At 33.1% G+C, this 19,787-nt stretch overlaps 2 protein-coding genes across 2 annotated transcripts in view; one reads left to right on the top strand and one right to left on the bottom strand.

Annotated features, from left to right (window-relative positions):
* Window positions 1-793: 793 nt before the first annotated feature.
* On the top strand, window positions 794-8,022 carry LOC111614382. Its single transcript, XM_023355753.1, has 3 exons — window positions 794-829; window positions 2,075-2,136; window positions 7,161-8,022. The coding sequence occupies exons 1-3, from the start codon at window positions 794-796 to the stop codon at window positions 8,020-8,022; spliced, it is 960 nt and encodes a 319-aa protein (XP_023211521.1).
* A 3,378-nt stretch (window positions 8,023-11,400) lies between these two features.
* Window positions 11,401-19,787, bottom strand: part of LOC111614381 (DNA excision repair protein ERCC-6-like) — a 22,243-nt gene continuing 13,856 nt past the window's right edge. The window contains exons 3-5 of the mRNA XM_023355752.1: window positions 12,619-12,865; window positions 12,428-12,551; window positions 11,401-12,146 (exon numbers count right to left, since the gene is read on the bottom strand). Coding sequence (XP_023211520.1) covers window positions 12,127-12,146; window positions 12,428-12,551; window positions 12,619-12,865 — 391 coding nt within the window. The 3' untranslated portion in view covers window positions 11,401-12,126. The remainder of the gene's footprint in view (window positions 12,147-12,427; window positions 12,552-12,618; window positions 12,866-19,787) is intronic.

Raw genomic sequence — 19,787 nt, 5'->3', positions numbered from 1 at the left:
ACGATTCTTCCGTGTGACTTCGGGCACAGACTGCAACCGATCCGAGTTTGCATCGCGTCGATGTTGGACCTCTCTTAGGGGGTCGAGTTCGGAACTATCAAGAGATTTGTTTCTGTATTCGATGTGGGTGCAGACCAGATCATCGTCATCTCCGTCACTCTCCGGTATGAACAACTCTGTGCTTAAGTCACACCTGGGAGAAATGCTTTTGCTGTTGTCACTGTCCGGAACATATATGGATTTTTTCAAACTACAAAAATTAGAAGAAATGTTTTTAGCTATTCATATTATAAAACACTGAACTTTGTTGTAATATTTTATCGGGTTGTAAAAGTGAAATTATGACATTTTGACTTGTTTCTAGAAACAACTGGGAAAAATGTTCTAGATATCTAGAATGTTCGATGTGGGTATTTAAGTACAGTAACCAAAAGACATTTTGTCACTTATTTTATTGGGAAGCAATGCGCGACAATACAAAACTTTGGAAAGAACACATTTGCGTGCGCTATTTGTCTATTGCTTCAAAAGTGGCCACAACACAACCAAGGCTCGAGACTCATCTGCAAAGTATTTGTTAATGTTAGTGGGTGAACAAAGGTCGATCGACTACTGCAAATGTCAAAAGGCCAATGGTGCTGAAGGCGATGATCTGTGTTTGTGGAACTGCTTCCAACCGACATCATTGTCACGAAAGAACTCGGATCATTTCAACATCGAGATCAAAGAATTTCATCTAAAAATCAATAAAGTTTGAATCCACTGTGACAATGTGCCAGCACATAAAGCAAAGATGACTGTAAAGAAGCTAATCAATCTGGAGTGGGAGGTAGGGTTGGCACCTGTCCGGGTTTGACCCGGAGACTCCGGGATTAAGTGAGTTATCTCCGGGCTCCGGGGTTAATTAATATTTCTCCGGGTTGTGCAAATTGAAATGAATATGTACAAAATTACATGCAAACCGTCGCATATATTTCTTCCCTCGTGTACCGAATTACTAGTGTGGTAGTCGTTGGCTTAAAGACATAACGTCTATAACTGGCATAGGCGCAGTGCTGCTGCATGCTATGTGGATGTACTCTTTCTTGTGACTGTTCTGTCAAGAGATGTCTATTGAGAGTGAAATGATATAGCGTACATAGCTGATAGTTTGATAATCAGTGTTCATGTTGGTTGATTAATGGTAAGTTATAGTATATAGTTAGAGTTAGACTTGAGCAGGTTAAATAGCATTACATAACAAACGGTCTGTTGGACCCTCAAAAANAATGTCCATTTTTATAATATCTATATATATATATATATATATATATTTTAATCAAATATGAAATATATATCATATATTTGATATTTGATTTGATATTTGATATATATATTTTATGTTTTTTAATTCAAAAATTTTTACCCGCGCGAAAAAATTTTATCGCGATTTTAATCAACCTTTAATGATGCACGATTAACACTTAATTGTTTTTTATGGGATTTATATAAATAAAAAAACTGTATATGTATGCATATGGGTTTTTTTTGTTTCTTAAATCATCGTCTCCGGGCGAGACTAAGTTCTGAGGTGGCAACCCTAGTGGGAGGTTCTGCCTTGTCCACCTTATGGTCCAGACTTGGCTACTGACTACCATCTATTTTGCCCCTGCAGAAACATATTGGCAATACATAGTTCAACGACAATACCGTATGATCAAGATCTTTTTTCAAAGAAAAATCCCAGTTGTGCTATGCTCACGAGACCGAAAATTTGCAACAAAAGTGGTGGGATGTGATTGATACCTACAAGACTGAACTGTAATCATTGTTGAGTTAATTGTCAATAAAGTTTTTTCCCCAAAATGTTTAAATTCACCTTTACCACCTAACAAAGCTGACTTATCCAAGTTAAGTTAATAAAGATTATAGATTTTTTAAAATTTATTATGAAAGCAAAGAAGGAAAGAAAAAAAACTAAAAACTTCAGACACAAGGCATAAAAATGTACAAAATTATGAGGTAGAGTTGAAACTTTAATCTGCTTTTTATTCTCGAAAAGTAACAATTTTCATATATAAAAATTAATTTTTAGGTTAAAAATTTAAGTTTTGATCAGAGTGGAACATTTTTAGCTGTTGCTGGTACTGATGTTAGGTAAGTAATTTTATTCAATGNTTTTTTTTAAATTCTCGTTTATACATTTTTCAAATAATCTTAAGAATGTTCCATTTCCGCATTCTATTTGAGAACGCTTTAACCTCAGGAAGATCTCCTGTGTAGATCGAAAATGTTTGTGTTTGCATTAAAATATCCTGGAATTGTACTTTTAAGGTTCAGAGGTGTGCTGTTTTTATGATATATATCATTATATTGGACAGTAATATATGATTAATTTTACATTACTAGTTACAAATGACCCAGATAAAGTAGCCATTTTGTAAAATGCAGTGCCCTATATAGTTCACAAAAAACACAAATAGATAGCGAAAGCATGATAGAAAGGGGCGCGAGAGGGAAATCCCTGCGTTAATACGTTCTAATGTGTTTTATTTTATCACTTGCAATGAATAAATCTGTTTGGCCTAGGTCAAACTAGTTAAGCCTAAAGTATTTAGGCCAAACTAGATTGTCCTGGGCTAAACTAGTATATCCTGACACTCGTAGGATAAACCCATTTGGTCTGAAATCGGGTTTGGCCAGTAACATATATATAATACAGTATTATATTATATACAATACTAGCTTACCCGTCGCGCATTGCTGCGATCTCATTATCTTGATTTGAATTTGGTTGGATTTTATTAGGATAGTTAATATTCTAATAATTTAAATTAGTATAGTACAATTGTGTTATATTGTCTATTCATTACATTGGCATTATTTATGATACATGCTTAATGGGGGACTTGTTCCAAGAGAGATCTACACAGAAAAAGGCTGAAGTGGCCTCAGATAGAGGTAGGGATGAAAAGGACAGAAAAGGGCAAGTGACCACAGATACATCATATGGAACCTTACAAATACTCCTGCACAACATACTGATAACAACATCAACAAACATACAGAATGGAATACAGTAGAGCATCGATTATCCGACTCAATTGGGGACTGGGGTTAGTCAGATAACTGAAAAAACAGATAACCTAAAAATATGAAAAAATACATTATTAGTATAGTATATTAGTATATCCCATGTAATTAGTATATTAGTATTAACCTACTTCGTGTTGAATTTTCATCGATGTTAAGCCTAACAAAAATTTTTTTAAAATAATAATCGTCGCTATTGTATCATTAAAAATTAGAAAATTAAGCCTCGTTTAAATACTGGCTCCCTTTCATGGTCGAGCCAGTGTTGCCAGCTAAAACACGTGAAAATAATATTAAAGTAGCCAAGACATAGCCAAATATTGTAGCGCCACATCACTAGCAGACATTTGAATTTGCCGACTAGAAGCGGTCGGTTAACCGATGTGACAGTTGATCGAGGGTCGGATAATCGATGCTCTACTGTACTTTTAAAAACTACTTCAGCAACTTATGGGCCACACAGCAAATAAATAACATAACAGATATTGACATGTTAGCTGAACATCTCAACAGTTGTATCATGCAAGCTTATAATCACTCTACGACTTATACGCAAGTTAAAACTAAAAACGCACACTGGTGGAACACCAGCTCTTCATTTTAAGACAGAAAACACGTAAATTACAAAAAAAAAATATCATTCAGAAATAGATCCGGAATGAAAGAAGAAATGAATATCTTAGATGTTTTAATGACTACAAAACAAAAATAAATAGAACTAGGAGTCAGGCGTGGCAACAATTTTGTACTCAAAGCAGTAAACAAAATGTATGGAGTGAGCCATACTACATGGTTTGTAGGAAAAAGACAAGAAGTGAAATCCCAGCAAACATTTTGAAAACTGACGGAACATATACAAATGGATATGCAGAAACTGTCAACTACTTAATGGACACACACTTTCTCAGCGACAGAGAGGAAGAAGATAACAACACACAAGAAATGATTAGATTTAATACCTACAGTCCTCCGGAAACGGAAAATGACAGACCATTTACATTTGTGGAAATTAAGAGCCATAACTTCGATTAAGTATAAAAAAGCGCCTGGACCGGATGGAATTACACCAGAAATGCTAAAGCATACATTTTGTGCAGTTCCAATGGCATTCTCATACACGTATAACAAATGTCTTAAAACAGGGATTTTTCCAAAAATATGGAAACAGGCGGATATTAAATTTATCCCAAAGTCAGGTTTGAATGGAGACTTTAAAATGAAAGATTATAGACCAATAAGTCTATTGTCAATACCAGGTAAGGTACTTGATGGTTTGATAATAGACAGAGTAACTTTCCACCTATACAATAATAACTGGATGAGTGAAAATCAATATGGATTTACTAAAGGACGTTCAACTTATCATACGATATATAAGCTCATTAACTTTGTCAAAAATGCTTGGAATCAACAAGAACATGCCCTAATTGTGGCCATCGACTATAAGAATGCATTTAATACACTTTGGTGGCCAGCACTCTTTTGTCAACTAAAACAGGCCAGATGCCCTAAAAATCTTTTTGCAGTCCTTAATAACTACCTATCAGAAAGAACTACTGGGGTCTACCACCATAGAGACAACATCATTTGCCCCATAAATAGAGGATGCCCGCAAGGGTCGAGATTGGGCCCAGGATTGTGGAATACTGTATGTATTGATCTGCTCAAAATGAACAACAATAATGAAGAAAACTGGCTGATACAAAGCTACGCCGATGATACGATCCTAATGATGTCACATAAAAACGGTGAAAGGTTGCAGGAGGAGGCCAATGGGATACTTAGTAAAATATATGAATGGGGAACACTGAATAAACTTGAAATAAATTACGACAAATGCAAAAGTATGGTACTTACAAAGGGAAAACAAAATTTTTTACATAACCGTTTATTTGAAGTTCGATTGTGTAATTTTTCGAATTTCCCATTTCGAATTAGAGAAATAACTGATGATGAACGCTCAATGCGTTTGAAAACATTTTTATGTTATTAAAGAATTATGCTGGATAGTTAAATGTTTTTTTTATTTTTAAGGGAAAACAACTGCAAAAAGCTTTTAAAATACACATAAATGGAAAAATAAAAAATGTCAATGAAAATTAANAGGCGTGTGACTCCTGCATGACAATACACCCATTCACACTGTGTTTCATGTCAAGGATGCCATTAAAGAATGAAGCTTCAGCAAACTTCCTCACCCACTGTACAGTCCCAACCTGGCCCCAAGAGACTACTATTTGTTTTCAAAATTGAAATTTGATCTTCACAGACAACAGTTTAACAGCAATGAAGAGGTCAAAGTAGCTGTTTTTGAACATTTTGAGAGCAAACACAAAGTAATTTTTTGACTGTATAAATTTGTTAATTCCACATTATGAAAAATGTATTGCAATAAAAGAAAACTTTATTGAAAAATAATATACATCTTTCAATTTATTTGACACTTCTCACTCAGACCAAGAACTTTTGACCCTTACTGCATACTTCATATTTTATGTATATAAGGTCTGTCTGGAATGTTCATAAACTTTTAAATTACACACCATCTGATAATCGAATTTGAATAAAACTTGGACAGTTCTCTAGCAGAAAGTATTTGTACTATCTGCCAAAATCAGTTTGTTCTATCTTCAATTGTTGTTATGTTCATATGTATAAACATATGTTGATATTGATTGCATTTTGCAATTTCTTTTTTCCAGTGAGTGCAAGTGAAGAGCTTCTGATATGGGCTAGGTCTGATGAAAATCATCATCACTGAGGATGAAGATAGTGCCTATGGATACAAGGTGGAAACAAAATGTCAGTCATCATAGTGGATGGAAAATCTTCACCATAACCCAAAAAGTTGTGACAAGTTTGATTGAATGTGAAGGTCTTGCTCACTGTTTTGTTTGATTCTGAAGGTGTCATTCACCATGAATACTATCCAAAAGTGATGAAATATCTTTGTGAAATAATGAGGAAGAAAAGACCAACTGCTTGAAGAAAAGAGCATCATGACAATGTACTGTACCCACCCACACATCACTGCTGATAATAGTTTTTGGCCAAGAACTCAATGTCACTTGATCCCCAACTTCCCTATTCACCAGACTAAGCTCCAGCAAACTTCTTTTTGTTTCCCAAATTAAAATCCACTCTCAAATGTCACCATTTTGAATCCACTGATGCCGTTAAGGAAAATTCACTAGCAGAATAGTGCAGCACTCCAAAAGAATTATTCAGTTCATGGCAGAAAAAAGCTGGAGTTAGTGCCTAAACTCAGGAGGGGACTACTTCAAAGGTGACAAAACTAGCTAGCTCCTAGAAAAATTTAAACAATTTCTATTTGCAAAATATGCAAACATTGTGGACAAATCTATAATAAAAATATCAGATTTCAAGCATTTATCTTACACATGGAATTCCTTGAGGATTGGTTTTCATCATTCTTTCTTGAACTTATATTAATAATAAATTATCTGAAGTTATAGATTGAAAATTTCAAATAACTAGATATGCTCTGTGTAAGCTAAGTTAATTGAGAAAACTACTATAAAAAGTTATATAAAACATGAATAGATAGTTGATATCTAATATCTATCTAAAGCAGTAAACTAAAGCAGCATTATTGCTACAATCCAAATATAACTAATGATTTACAAATAAAAACAAAATATTTAATAAAATAAGTAAATTAACAAATTTGGTAATCCTCATCAAATGTTCATTTTTGGCATAAGATAAAAATAATTACAGACTTACCAATGCTGTTTGTTTTTCTTGAGTTAANTGCCCGATGACGTTTTACGTATTATAGGAGTTATTTTTACCGTTGTTTACGGATACTGCCACAATTTTTATAGGAATCATAACTATAGGAAACGGTTTTATAGGGGGATCTACTGTATATGGCAGGAAAAGTTTGCAAAATAATGAATACCATGCTCAGCATTGCCCATAAAGAATGGGGCCTAAATCAAAAGGTTATTGAAATGTTAAACAAAGCCTGCATAGAACCGGCTATCCTGTATCTGGGGTGAGAAAATTGATAAGATCAACATCAAATGCAAATTAAACTCAATACAAAGACCTTTGCTTATTAGACTGTGTAGAGCGTACCGGACAACGTCAAACGCCACACTACAGGTACTTGCAGGATGTGCTCCACTACACTTGAAAGCCAAGAAATTAACATGGACATGGACACTTAAAAATATACTCATTACTGACGACGGCAACAATAAACTAAAGAAATATGCAGAGATAGGAATTCTCCCTAACCTAGACTACACTTTTCTCAAAAACTTTGTGCAGGAAGAAGGCGTAACAAAGAAGACTAATACTTATACTCATCCAGCAAGTAATAACAAAGTGGAGATAACAGAGGTTAACGCAGAGCCAATTCCTAAACATCTCGTATTTAAGGATGGCTCTAAAAACAATAATAATGTAGGAACAGCATTCATCCATTTTATACACGGCAACTCACAGTACAGACACGAAGCTGGTTTTAAACTGGTTAGCTACACCACGGTGCCAGAAGGTGAAATATATGCCATCTATCAAGCCATCTCCTATATCTACACTCTTAAAAATTACAGAGGACATTTGAGAATATGCACCGATAGCCAAATGGCATTACACAGGATAAATAGTGAAAATTCAAAATGCTACACGACAAATCTTATTCAGGACAAATTGACTAATTTGCACAGCTTTAAGGTGAGTTTCGCTTGGATGAAAGGATATTGTGGAATCCAAGGAAATCAGGCAGCTGATAGACTGGCGAAGCAATTTGCCAATAGTGAACATAACATCATATATACTGAACTCACAGAAAATAATATAAAAAACTTGCTTCAAGAAACCATCATCCAATTATGGCAAATGGAATGGGAGAAAGGAGACACGGGGAGAGTAACATATGGTTTCATACCAAACATTCAACATTGTCTCAAAATGTAGCATCTGAATATTAACAACATAATGTCACAGACTTTAACAGGTCATGGAAATCTCAAACAGTACCTATATAGATTTGGATTAAGAGACAATGAACTTTGTGATTGTGATGGTACTGTACATCTCTTCAAGACATCAATCACCTCATATTCAGCTGCAACCTTTTTGACAGGGAGCATAGCTCTCTCATTCAAAATACTATTCAACATGGTCTTAATTGGCCATGTCAGCCACATCATTTTGTGAACAATAGTGATCTCTATCATGAACTACAAACATTTATCACTAGAACCAAACCACTAGAGACTAACTTCAGAACAACATAATTGTGCATTAGCATCATCGCCAAAAGAATGTGTTTGAAAATTATGTAATAATTTTCAAATCCATGAGGTTATCCATGAGGTCTTTATCCATGAGGTTAGAAAAAAGAAAAAAGTGTTTTGAAAATTTGTGAAACATTGTGATAGTGTATGGATTACAAAAATTTAGTACATTAATTCTGCATCAGTTTCAAAGGAACAGCATCCTCAACATTGAAAAGAAGAACAGCAGAGTTCAATAGAGATAACTTGCATCGACAGAAGGAGATCATAAGAAAAGGTCTCGGACTTTGCTCCAAGTTATCATCATTGACAATTCAAGTAGTGATGACATGCAGAAACGATGTGTTCTTCACTTGGTGAATTAGTCAACTACTGCAGAACTACTCAAGTGATATCGGCAGTTTCTTCTATGTTTATAGTATTTATAAGTAAAGCAACAAATACACTATTAATTGTTATGTATTTCAGGTCAAAAGTCATTGACCAGAGAATAAGTTTTTATATTGTCATTGTTAAAGTAACAAAACGTACGGACATTATGTATTAGCTTTTAATATTGTTAGTAGCTGTGGGGCTTGGGATATAAATTCAAAATACAGTTTACCGAAACTGACGCTTTCTAGATACACTAACAACAAAAACTTTATATCTCTCGTTAAAAGAAAGACTTCTCCAGTGTTCTTTTTTTTCCGAATTGTTCTTCTTTTTTTTTTTAATCCTTCTTTTTTGTTCCGCCAATCTCTGCACCATGATGCTAGTCTCCTCTGAAGCCGGCGCGACAATATAATGTATACTCAGAATAGATATATTGTATTTAAATACTGTGGTTTTGTTAATTACATTTAATAATTACCTTAAACATCAATAGAATTGCAATTTCATTACTTCTAGTTGTATTGGTTACTGGGCATCTCTTACATTAAATTGTACATAGTTTCAAGGATCAAAAGCATTGCCCATGTTTTGGGTAACAAACTGTCAGCAGTGTAAACATCTTCAATGTAAATAATTATAAATACAGTAGAGCGTCGATTATCCGAAAGAATTCCAGTCGGCAAATTTAAATTTTCACCAGTGCTGTGGCGCTGCAATCTTTGGTTATTTCTTGGGCTACTCAAATATTTTACGTTTTTGATATTAAATTAACTTCTGAAGTATAGTTTTTATATTTTTCAATTTATTTATTTTGTTTGTACAAAATAAATAAATTGAAAAAATTGAACTTCTCACTCAGACCAAGAACTTTTGAACCTTACTGCATACTTCAACAAAATAAATAAATAAATAATTTATTTATTTTGTTTGTACAAAATAAATAAATTATTTTTAACGATACAATAGTCTTAGTTAGACTTAACATCGACGAAAATTCAACGCGAAGCGACACGCAACGGAGAAAAATTTCAACATGGGATAGGTTAATATATTTTTTCGTACATAATTGGTTATCCGAAATATCGATTTTCCGAAAAAACCCCCGTCCCCAATTGATTTTGATAATCGACGCTCTACTGTAATTGAAATTTTGTATTTTTATCGCCCAGGTGCCATTTTGTATGTTTTGATTTATGTTTCAATAAAAGAAGCAGGGCACTCATGATACTTCCCTTTCATCCCCTTTCCTATCTCGCTTTATTACTTCACCTTCATCTCTTCCCTAAAATCCTTTTTCCTTCTTCCTTTCACACCCAGGCAATATCTATGAGTAGTCCTGGGTCTTCATCACCTTTACGCTAGATAATCTAGATAATTGTGCAGTGATAAAGTTCTTCACAAAAGAAGATTGAACACCATCAGAAGTTCACAAGTGCCTTCATAATTCATACAGCAATGCTTCTCCATTGTATTCAATAGTAAAACAATGGGCAAAACTTTTTAAACTTGGAAGGAAATCTCTTGATGAAGCAGCAGACACCCAGCATTTACTGAAGAATGCATTGCATTTGTTGAGAATGAAAGATTGATGTCTGAAGATAAAAGAAACTTCTGTAAGATTAAACTGGTCAAAAACAACAGTTCTTCAAATTCCTCATTAACATTTGTTAATGAATAAGGTCAGTGCACATTGGATAACCAAAATTCCTACCATGATTCAAAAAACAACAGCAGGCCAAACTGCACTTAACAGTTTTTGGAGCTCTGCAAAGAGAACAAAGAAGTTCTGCAGTCTATTGTCACTAGGGATAAGACCATAGTTCTATACTATGATCCTTTGTCAAAAAGAGAATTGATGGAATTGTGCTATACATAGGAATATCCTCCAAAGAAGCTGAAAGCATTCCAAAGGAGGGTATAGCAATGATTTTCTGGGATTACAATGAAATTTTATTGATCAACTTCAAGAAGAGAAATTCTACCATGCTGAATATTATTCCAATCTGAAGGTAAAACTCCAGGATGAAATAAAAGAAAAAAGAAGGGATAAACTTTCAAAAGGCGTGTGACTCCTGCATGACAATACACCCATTCACACTGTGTTTCATGTCAAGGATGCCATTAAAGAATGAAGCTTCAGCAAACTTCCTCACCCACTGTACAGTCCCAACCTGGCCCCAAGAGACTACTATTTGTTTTCAAAATTGAAATTTGATCTTCACAGACAACAGTTTAACAGCAATGAAGAGGTCAAAGTAGCTGTTTTTGAACATTTTGAGAGCAAACACAAAGTAATTTTTTGACTGTATAAATTTGTTAATTCCACATTATGAAAAATGTATTGCAATAAAAGAAAACTTTATTCAAAAATAATATACATCTTTCAATTTATTTGACACTTCTCACTCAGACCAAGAACTTTTGACCCTTACTGCATACTTCATATTTTATGTATATAAGGTCTGTCTGGAATGTTCATAAACTTTTAAATTACACACCATCTGATAATCGAATTTGAATAAAACTTGGACAGTTCTCTAGCAGAAAGTATTTGTACTATCTGCCAAAATCAGTTTGTTCTATCTTCAATTGTTGTTATGTTCATATGTATAAACATATGTTGATATTGATTACATTTTGCAATTTCTTTTTTCCAGTGAGTGCAAGTGAAGAGCTTCTGATATGGGCTAGGTCTGATGAAAATCATCATCACTGAGGATGAAGATAGTGCCTATGGATACAAGGTGGAAACAAAATGTCAGTCATCATAGTGGATGGAAAATCTTCACCATAACCCAAAAAGTTGTGACAAGTTTGATTGAATGTGAAGGTCTTGCTCACTGTTTTGTTTGATTCTGAAGGTGTCATTCACCATGAATACTATCCAAAAGTGATGAAATATCTTTGTGAAATAATGAGGAAGAAAAGACCAACTGCTTGAAGAAAAGAGCATCATGACAATGTACTGTACCCACCCACACATCACTGCTGATAATAGTTTTTGGCCAAGAACTCAATGTCACTTGATCCCCAACTTCCCTATTCACCAGACTAAGCTCCAGCAAACTTCTTTTTGTTTCCCAAATTAAAATCCACTCTCAAATGTCACCATTTTGAATCCACTGATGCCGTTAAGGAAAATTCACTAGCAGAATAGTGCAGCACTCCAAAAGAATTATTCAGTTCATGGCAGAAAAAAGCTGGAGTTAGTACCTAAACTCAGGAGGGGACTACTTCAAAGGTGACAAAACTAGCTAGCTCCTAGAAAAATTTAAACAATTTCTATTTGCAAAATATGTAAACATTGTGGACAAATCTATAATGAAAATATCAGATTTCACATTTCAAGCATTTATCTTACACATGGAATTCCTTGAGGATTGGTTTTCATCATTCTTTCTTAAACTTATATTAATAATAAATTATCTTAAGTTATAGATTGAGAATTTCAAATAACTAGATATGCTCTGTGTAAGCTAAGTTAATTGAGAAAACTACTATAAAAAGTTATATAAAACATGAATAGATAGTTGATATCTAATATCTATCTAAAGCAGTAAACTAAAGCATCATTATTGCTACAATCCAAATATAACTAATGATTTACAAATAAAAAAAATATTTAATAAAATAAGTAAATTAACAAATTTGGTAATCCTCATCAAATGTTCATTTTTGGCATAAGATAAAAATAATTACAGACTTACCAATGCTGTTTGTTTTTCTTGAGTTAAGCGAAACATTAAAGGGCCTGGCAAATATTTTATTAGTTTCAATATCTTCCATTGTTTGTGCAGATTCAATTTGGAGCATCATCTGTGCTTTTTCAACCTTAAAAAATTTTTCAATGTAGTTAATTTGATAAAGATAACAAGAAAATATTGCTAATTGAATTTACTCTTTGTTGAATGTAATCCTCTGGAATTTGTCCTTCATCTCTTTTATTCGAAAAATTTCCACTAAACATTAAATCATGGTCACTGATTCCAAATATTTTAAGGCTGTGAAGAAATGCAACATGGCTATCTAAATCTACATCTGTGACTCTTTGGCTTGCATGCATTTGTTCTAACTGCATTTGAGTTGTGGAATGATAAGGATTTTCAAGAATAAATAACTCCCGAAGTTCTTGTTTAGTGAAGTACCTAGAAACATTTTAGAATTTTAAAAACTGCATGTTATATAAGATGATGTTATATGATGATCATCATATTAGTAGAAATTTCCATCAAGCATATGGACTACTTTCTATGAAAAAACAGATTTAAGAAATGAGAAGAGTGGAGATTTCTAGAAATTCAAGAAGATTAGCTAATATTTCTACAAACTCTATAAACACATCAGTTATGTCTTTGAATATAATTGATGTGCGATAATACATTTTAAATTAATTCGAGTTATCTCGGGATTGGGGCTTAAGGCTCATTACATCCTTACTTCTAACTGGATAATAGAATGACTACAAAGTCACTATGGAATTTTTTTTTTAAATTGTTGTAAAGTAATACAATGTAGTTATTTTTTTTTAATTTAATGTTTAATTTAATTTAAAATTATGCCATTTACTGAAACACTTAAAAATGTAACATGACATCATGTTTGCCTCTCCGATTCGAACAAAACTAGGCAAGCACATAACCCTAAACACAAACAGATCCTTATCAAAATAATAGGACCCACTTCTCAAGCATTTTTGAAAAATGGACCCCTGAAAATTGAGTATTTAGCTTATAAGTCTTTAGAAGGTTCAGTTCTCATAACTGATATAACAAAGTGGATAAGATGCTAGGTGTATGTATAGATGCTTTGCAATTTTGAGCCTTTCCAGTCTTAGATTTTTTTAAAATGTGTAACAAACTTATTTTATTAATTTACTGTACTGTATCATTAGCATTATTATTACTATTGTTATTCCTCAAGTTTAAAGGTTATAAAAAGATTTAAAAAACGTGAAGTTATCTCCCATTTAGTGAACATGAAGTCTCTGTAGATTTAACTCCAGTATGTCATTAAATAAAATTTTTACTTCCTCATATTAATTTTCAGATAGTATTATATTGTTATATTTGAAGTGTAACAAACATGAGTGCACGAGGAAACTGTTTATAACATTAAAAATTAAAAAAAACACTGCAACTATGCTACCCTATATTCATACCAGACTCGTCTTTTTTTGACCATCCACAGTAATGTCTGAAGCTTATTCGCTTGTGCTGTCATAATATGTAATCAGAAGTGAAAATATCTGAAAATAAATATGAAGAAATAAAAATTTTATTTAATGTCATACAAGCGTTAAATCTACGGAGATTTCATTTCGCTAAACAGGAAATGGTATCACGTTTTTTAATATCTTGTGTTATAAGCTTTAAATGTGAGAAATAAGAGTAGTAATAATAATACTAATGATATGGGTAAAATAATAAATCATTTTGTTACACAAAATTAAAAGAAAAACAACTAAAAGTGCAAAGGCTCAAACCTACATCAAGCCGTTCCTATGTCTAGTTTCATATTCACTCAGCTATCTTAATTACAAGTGATTCTTCCAAAGATTTATAAGCTACACACTCAATTTTCAGAAAATAATTTTTTGGAAATGCTTGAGAAGTGGGTCCTATTATTTGGACAAGGATCTGTTTGTGTTTAGGGCTACATGCTCACCAAGTTTTATTCAAATCAGACAGGCAAACGCCTGGCTGTCTTCTTGTAAGCTAAAATCAATAAAACCTTTTTTGAAGCTAATAGCTAATATTTTCAAAAATTGAATAGCCTATACTTTTGTTGAAACATAAAATGAATATGACTAAAATTCCTCCTTAATTAGACAAAAATTACAGGAGTTATAGGGAATTCACAAAAACACACACAATGGCTTTTATATTATTAATTCAAGCAGTATAAAAAGAAATTTGGTATTACTAATCATAATTAGCAAGTTCAATACCAAGAAGACTAGTATCATATCATATAATCCATTCACATACAAAGTTTTTATAATTTACAAGCAGATATATTTGAACTTCTATTTTTAAAGTTAATTTTATCTTAATTACTGTGTGTACTGTATTACTATAATTAATTATTGTATTATCTTAATCTTAACTACATAGCAGAAAATTTACATACATATTCAAGACTTTGAAGTACTTGTAAAAATATTTCATCACATATTTGTTGAGAAATTTATAAACAATTTCTTTGAAAAAAAAAAAAGTAGTAATCTATGAGGTATGTACCTAGGCAAGATGCAAAAGAAAATCAGTTAGCGTATGAGATTCCTAGGAATTCAGCATAAAGAACAGAGAATATGTTAAGAAGAAAAATGACAGCCTTGGTTGATGAATACATAAAAACAAGTGATATGATTTTTCAGAATGATTTGTATTTTGAGGGAGTCAAAAGGCAAGAGAATTTCTCACAAGCAGAGAAATTATATATACAGTAATATAATTCCTCACAAAAGAGGCATACAACATGGAATACCATATTTACTTGCATATAAGACAAGGTTTTTATTTATTTTTCACTGTTTCAAAAACCTAGGTCTTCCAATATGTGCAAGCAAAGGGTTCTTTGCATTTTTGCAATAATTTTTGTGAACCATGTTGTGTGTGAGATCGAGAACTTGATTTTGCTCTAATTTACGGAAATATTTCTCTAATACGATTGTTAAGAAAATATCGTGCAGAAAAAAGATTGAATGTCATCCTTCTCATCAACAAAACACTAAGAAAATATAACAATCTATTGTTAAAGGATGAGAATGCCAACATTCAACTGAATAAACAGGATGAATCTAACATTTCATGAACCAAAGATTACACATGTCCCGTTTTGACAACTTCTTATTGTCTCACTGGACCATTTTCTTCTTTGTTCAATATGGAATCGGAGAGAAAATTATTTCATGATTCTGCTAACAGAATTCTTGATGAAATACAGAATTATTCACAGTGTAACCCTAGGGGTAGACTTGGGTGGAATGCCATTTGACTTATATCTTGACACAGTTTAACAGAGTGATTGAACACACTAAAGCGGTCTTTGAGAAACAAAGACTGTTTGAAAGCTTGAATCAAAGATTTTCTGTTATATCAACCACGGAGACTTAAAGAGATTCGGGGTTCCCAGGATAAAGAATCAATTAATATTTTGAAAGATATCCTTCAGAAAGTGAATAATTTCGGAAAGCAACCATCTGACGTACACACAATTGAAAGAAATGCTATTTATCCTAGTTATAGAGATGCATTAAAACAAGGTAATATATTGTTTATTATTGTTAAAGCTCTGCCTGCATTAGCACATACAGTCTTAGTGTACAACAATAATGAGAATTCAACATCTGACCAGACAAAAAACAACTTACTTCAAAATGTAGAGCTTCATAATATTGGAGTTGGAATAAAATGTGTTAGAAAAATAAATAATGGTGGAGTTGCTGTTGATTTAAGTTATCAAAAAGAAGCTGCACACTTCAAAGAGTTTGTAGACAGAGTCACAGGTTTAACATCCAACATGCCTAAAAAGAGATTGCCTTTAATCAAAATAGTGTCCGTTCCTTCAATTGTTAGCGAAGAAGAACTTATTGAAGATATATATAAACAGAATACACATTTATTTGAAGATATTTCTTTTCAAATATATGCTGAACAGATTAAAATTAGATTCTCCTTAAAACAAAAAGTGATGAATATGTTTCCTAGGTGATGGAAGTGTCTTCTGATATAAGAAAAAGAATTCTTAAAGGAAAGAAAGTTAACCTATAGTGCATATGAATTTATTTCAATACTGCAATGTTTGTCATTTGGACACATAGCGAGAAATTGCCCTGCATCTGAGAACATATGTAGCCATTGTAATGAGAACCACTTGTTTAAAGACTGTACCAAAAAAACATGAAAACCAAAATGTGCAAATTGCCTGAGGAAAAATAAACAAGAACATAATCACAATACAATGGATAAAATGTGTTCTACATATCTTGAAGAAAGGATAAAATACAGTGGAACCCTATTAACAAACTTAATCCATTCTGCGACTCCGTTCGTTAACTGAATTGTTCGTTAACCGAAGTAATTTTTCCCATAGAAATTAATGTAAATGCAATTAATCCGTTCTAGTCTCCAAAATTTTTGTGATTTTATTTGTAATATACAGTAATTTTCTTTGATGAAAATGTCGGAAAACGTAGTATCTATCATTACATCAACAAACATGTAAACTTTGTTTAATAAAATAGCACTGTACATATCTTCGTTTGCTGTAGTTGGTGGCAGAAAAGTGGAGATGTACGAACCTTAATGCTTAGAAGGGGCATCCCTTCCAAAAAAATAACGAGTAGCACTTCATCAGAAGATTCTTCGAGTCGAAGTCTCTTTCGGTAAAAAACCCCACCAGTGACTAAGTGGTCTTCGTACCTTGAACACGGGGAGTTTGTTTGTGGGTTCGCACCCCACTCGGACGGGCTGGTCACGTAGAGTTTTCTGGGTTTTCTCCAAGTCTGTAACATCTAAATAGGGACCAGTTTCCCTTAAAAACACCTCCCAGAAGGCATTCCCCCTAGGCAAATCACCCAAGTGTTGCGTTGCCATAAGTTGCGTTGCCATAAACTTAACAAACAAACAAACTCTTTCTGTAAGGAACAAGAAATTGATCTAAAGTTGATTGTCTTACTCTTTCAATCAAAATTTTTCTCAGATGCGCTAGTGCATTGTCGTTTATATTGCATTGTCTTTTTTTATTGCCATTATGACTTTTTTCTTTCTTGGATGCCATATTGATTAAATATAAAAATCACAAAATTGAAAAAAGAAGTATAGCACAAACACTCGGAAAAGCAGTGCTTAACTCGCGCACGCCTAACACCAACAAAATTTCACACAAAATACCGTTACATTCATTATCCGAATATTGTTCGTTATCCAAGACAAAATTTTTGCAAAATAAAAGTTCATTAAATTAAATTAACCGATTTGGTCATTAACCAGGATGTTCGTTAACCGGGGTTCCACTGTACTTAAATAGAATTGACCTTACATAACACAATTGTTCAATTACAAACTGAAGAACTTGAGGTAACTCTGATAGTANACCATCAGAAATTCACAAGTGCCTTCATAATTCATACAGCAATGCTTCTCCATTGTATTCAATATTAAAACAATGGGCAAAACTTTTTAAACTTGGAAGGAAATCTCTTGATGAAGCAGCAGACACCCAGCATTTACTGAAGAATGCATTGCATTTGTTGAGAATGAAAGATTGGTGTCTGAAGATAAAAGAAACTTCTGTAAGATTAAACTGGTCAAAAACAAGTTCTTCAAATTCCTCATTAACATTTGTTAATGAATAAGGTCAGTGCACATTGGATAACCAAAATTCCTACCATGATTCAAAAAACAACAGCAGGCCAAACTGCACTTAACAGTTTTTGGAGCTCTGCAAAGAGAACAAAGAAGTTCTGCAGTCTATTGTCACTAGGGATAAGACCATAGTTTTATACTATGATCCTTTGTCAAAAAGAGAATTGATGGAATTGTGCTATACATAGGAATATCCTCCAAAGAAGCTGAAAGCATTCCAAAGGAGGGTATAGCAATGATTTTCTGGGATTACAATGAAATTTTATTGATCAACTTCAAGAAGAGAAATTCTACCATGCTGAATATTATTCCAATCTGAAGGTAAAACTCCAGGATGAAATAAAAGAGAAAAGGAGGGATAAACTTTCAAAAGGCGTGTGACTCCTGCATGACAATACACCCATTCACACTGTGTTTCATGTCAAGGATGCCATTAAAGAATGAAGCTTCAGCAAACTTCCTCACCCACTGTACAGTCCCAACCTGGCCCCAAGAGACTACTATTTGTTTTCAAAATTGAAATTTGATCTTTACAGACAACAGTTTAACAGCAATGAAGAGGTCAAGGTAGCTGTTTTTGAACATTTTGAGAGCAAACACAAAGTAATTTTTTGACTGTATAAATTTGTTAATTCCACATTATGAAAAATGTATTGCAATAAAAGAAAACTTTATTGAAAAATAATATACATCTTTCAATTTATTTGACACTTCTCACTCAGACCAAGAACTTTTGACCCTTACTGCATACTTCATATTTTATGTATATAAGGTCTGTCTGGAATGTTCATAAACTTTTAAATTACACACCATCTGATAATCGAATTTGAATAAAACTTGGACAGTTCTCTAGCAGAAAGTATTTGTACTATCTGCCAAAATCAGTTTGTTCTATCTTCAATTGTTGTTATGTTCATATGTATAAACATATGTTGATATTGATTACATTTTGCAATTTCTTTTTTCCAGTGAGTGCAAGTGAAGAGCTTCTGATATGGGCTAGGTCTGATGAAAATCATCATCACTGAGGATGAAGATAGTGCCTATGGATACAAGGTGGAAACAAAATGTCAGTCATCATAGTGGATGGAAAATCTTCACCATAACCCAAAAAGTTGTGACAAGTTCGATTGAATGTGAAGGTCTTGCTCACTGTTTTGTTTGATTCTGAAGGTGTCATTCACCATGAATACTATCCAAAAGTGATGAAATATCTTTGTGAAATAATGAGGAAGAAAAGACCAACTGCTTGAAGAAAAGAGCATCATGACAATGTACTGTACCCACCCACACATCACTGCTGATAATAGTTTTTGGCCAAGAACTCAATGTCACTTGATCCCCAACTTCCCTATTCACCAGACTAAGCTCCAGCAAACTTCTTTTTGTTTCCCAAATTAAAATCCACTCTCAAATGTCACCATTTTGAATCCACTGATGCCGTTAAGGAAAATTCACTAGCAGAATAGTGCAGCACTCCAAAAGAATTATTCAGTTCATGGCAGAAAAAAGCTGGAGTTAGTACCTAAACTCAGGAGGGGACTACTTCAAAGGTGACAAAACTAGCTAGCTCCTAGAAAAATTTAAACAATTTCTATTTGCAAAATATGTAAACATTATGGACAAATCTATAATAAAAATATCAGATTTCACATTTCAAGCATTTATCTTACACATGGAATTCCTTGCCAGCAAACTT

This window comes from Centruroides sculpturatus, unplaced genomic scaffold, assembly GCF_000671375.1.
Source record: "Centruroides sculpturatus isolate CEXI.00-Female unplaced genomic scaffold, Cexi_2.0 scaffold2002, whole genome shotgun sequence".
NCBI classification, from domain to species: domain Eukaryota; kingdom Metazoa; phylum Arthropoda; class Arachnida; order Scorpiones; family Buthidae; genus Centruroides; species Centruroides sculpturatus.
This window is presented reverse-complemented; position numbering and strand designations above follow the sequence as displayed.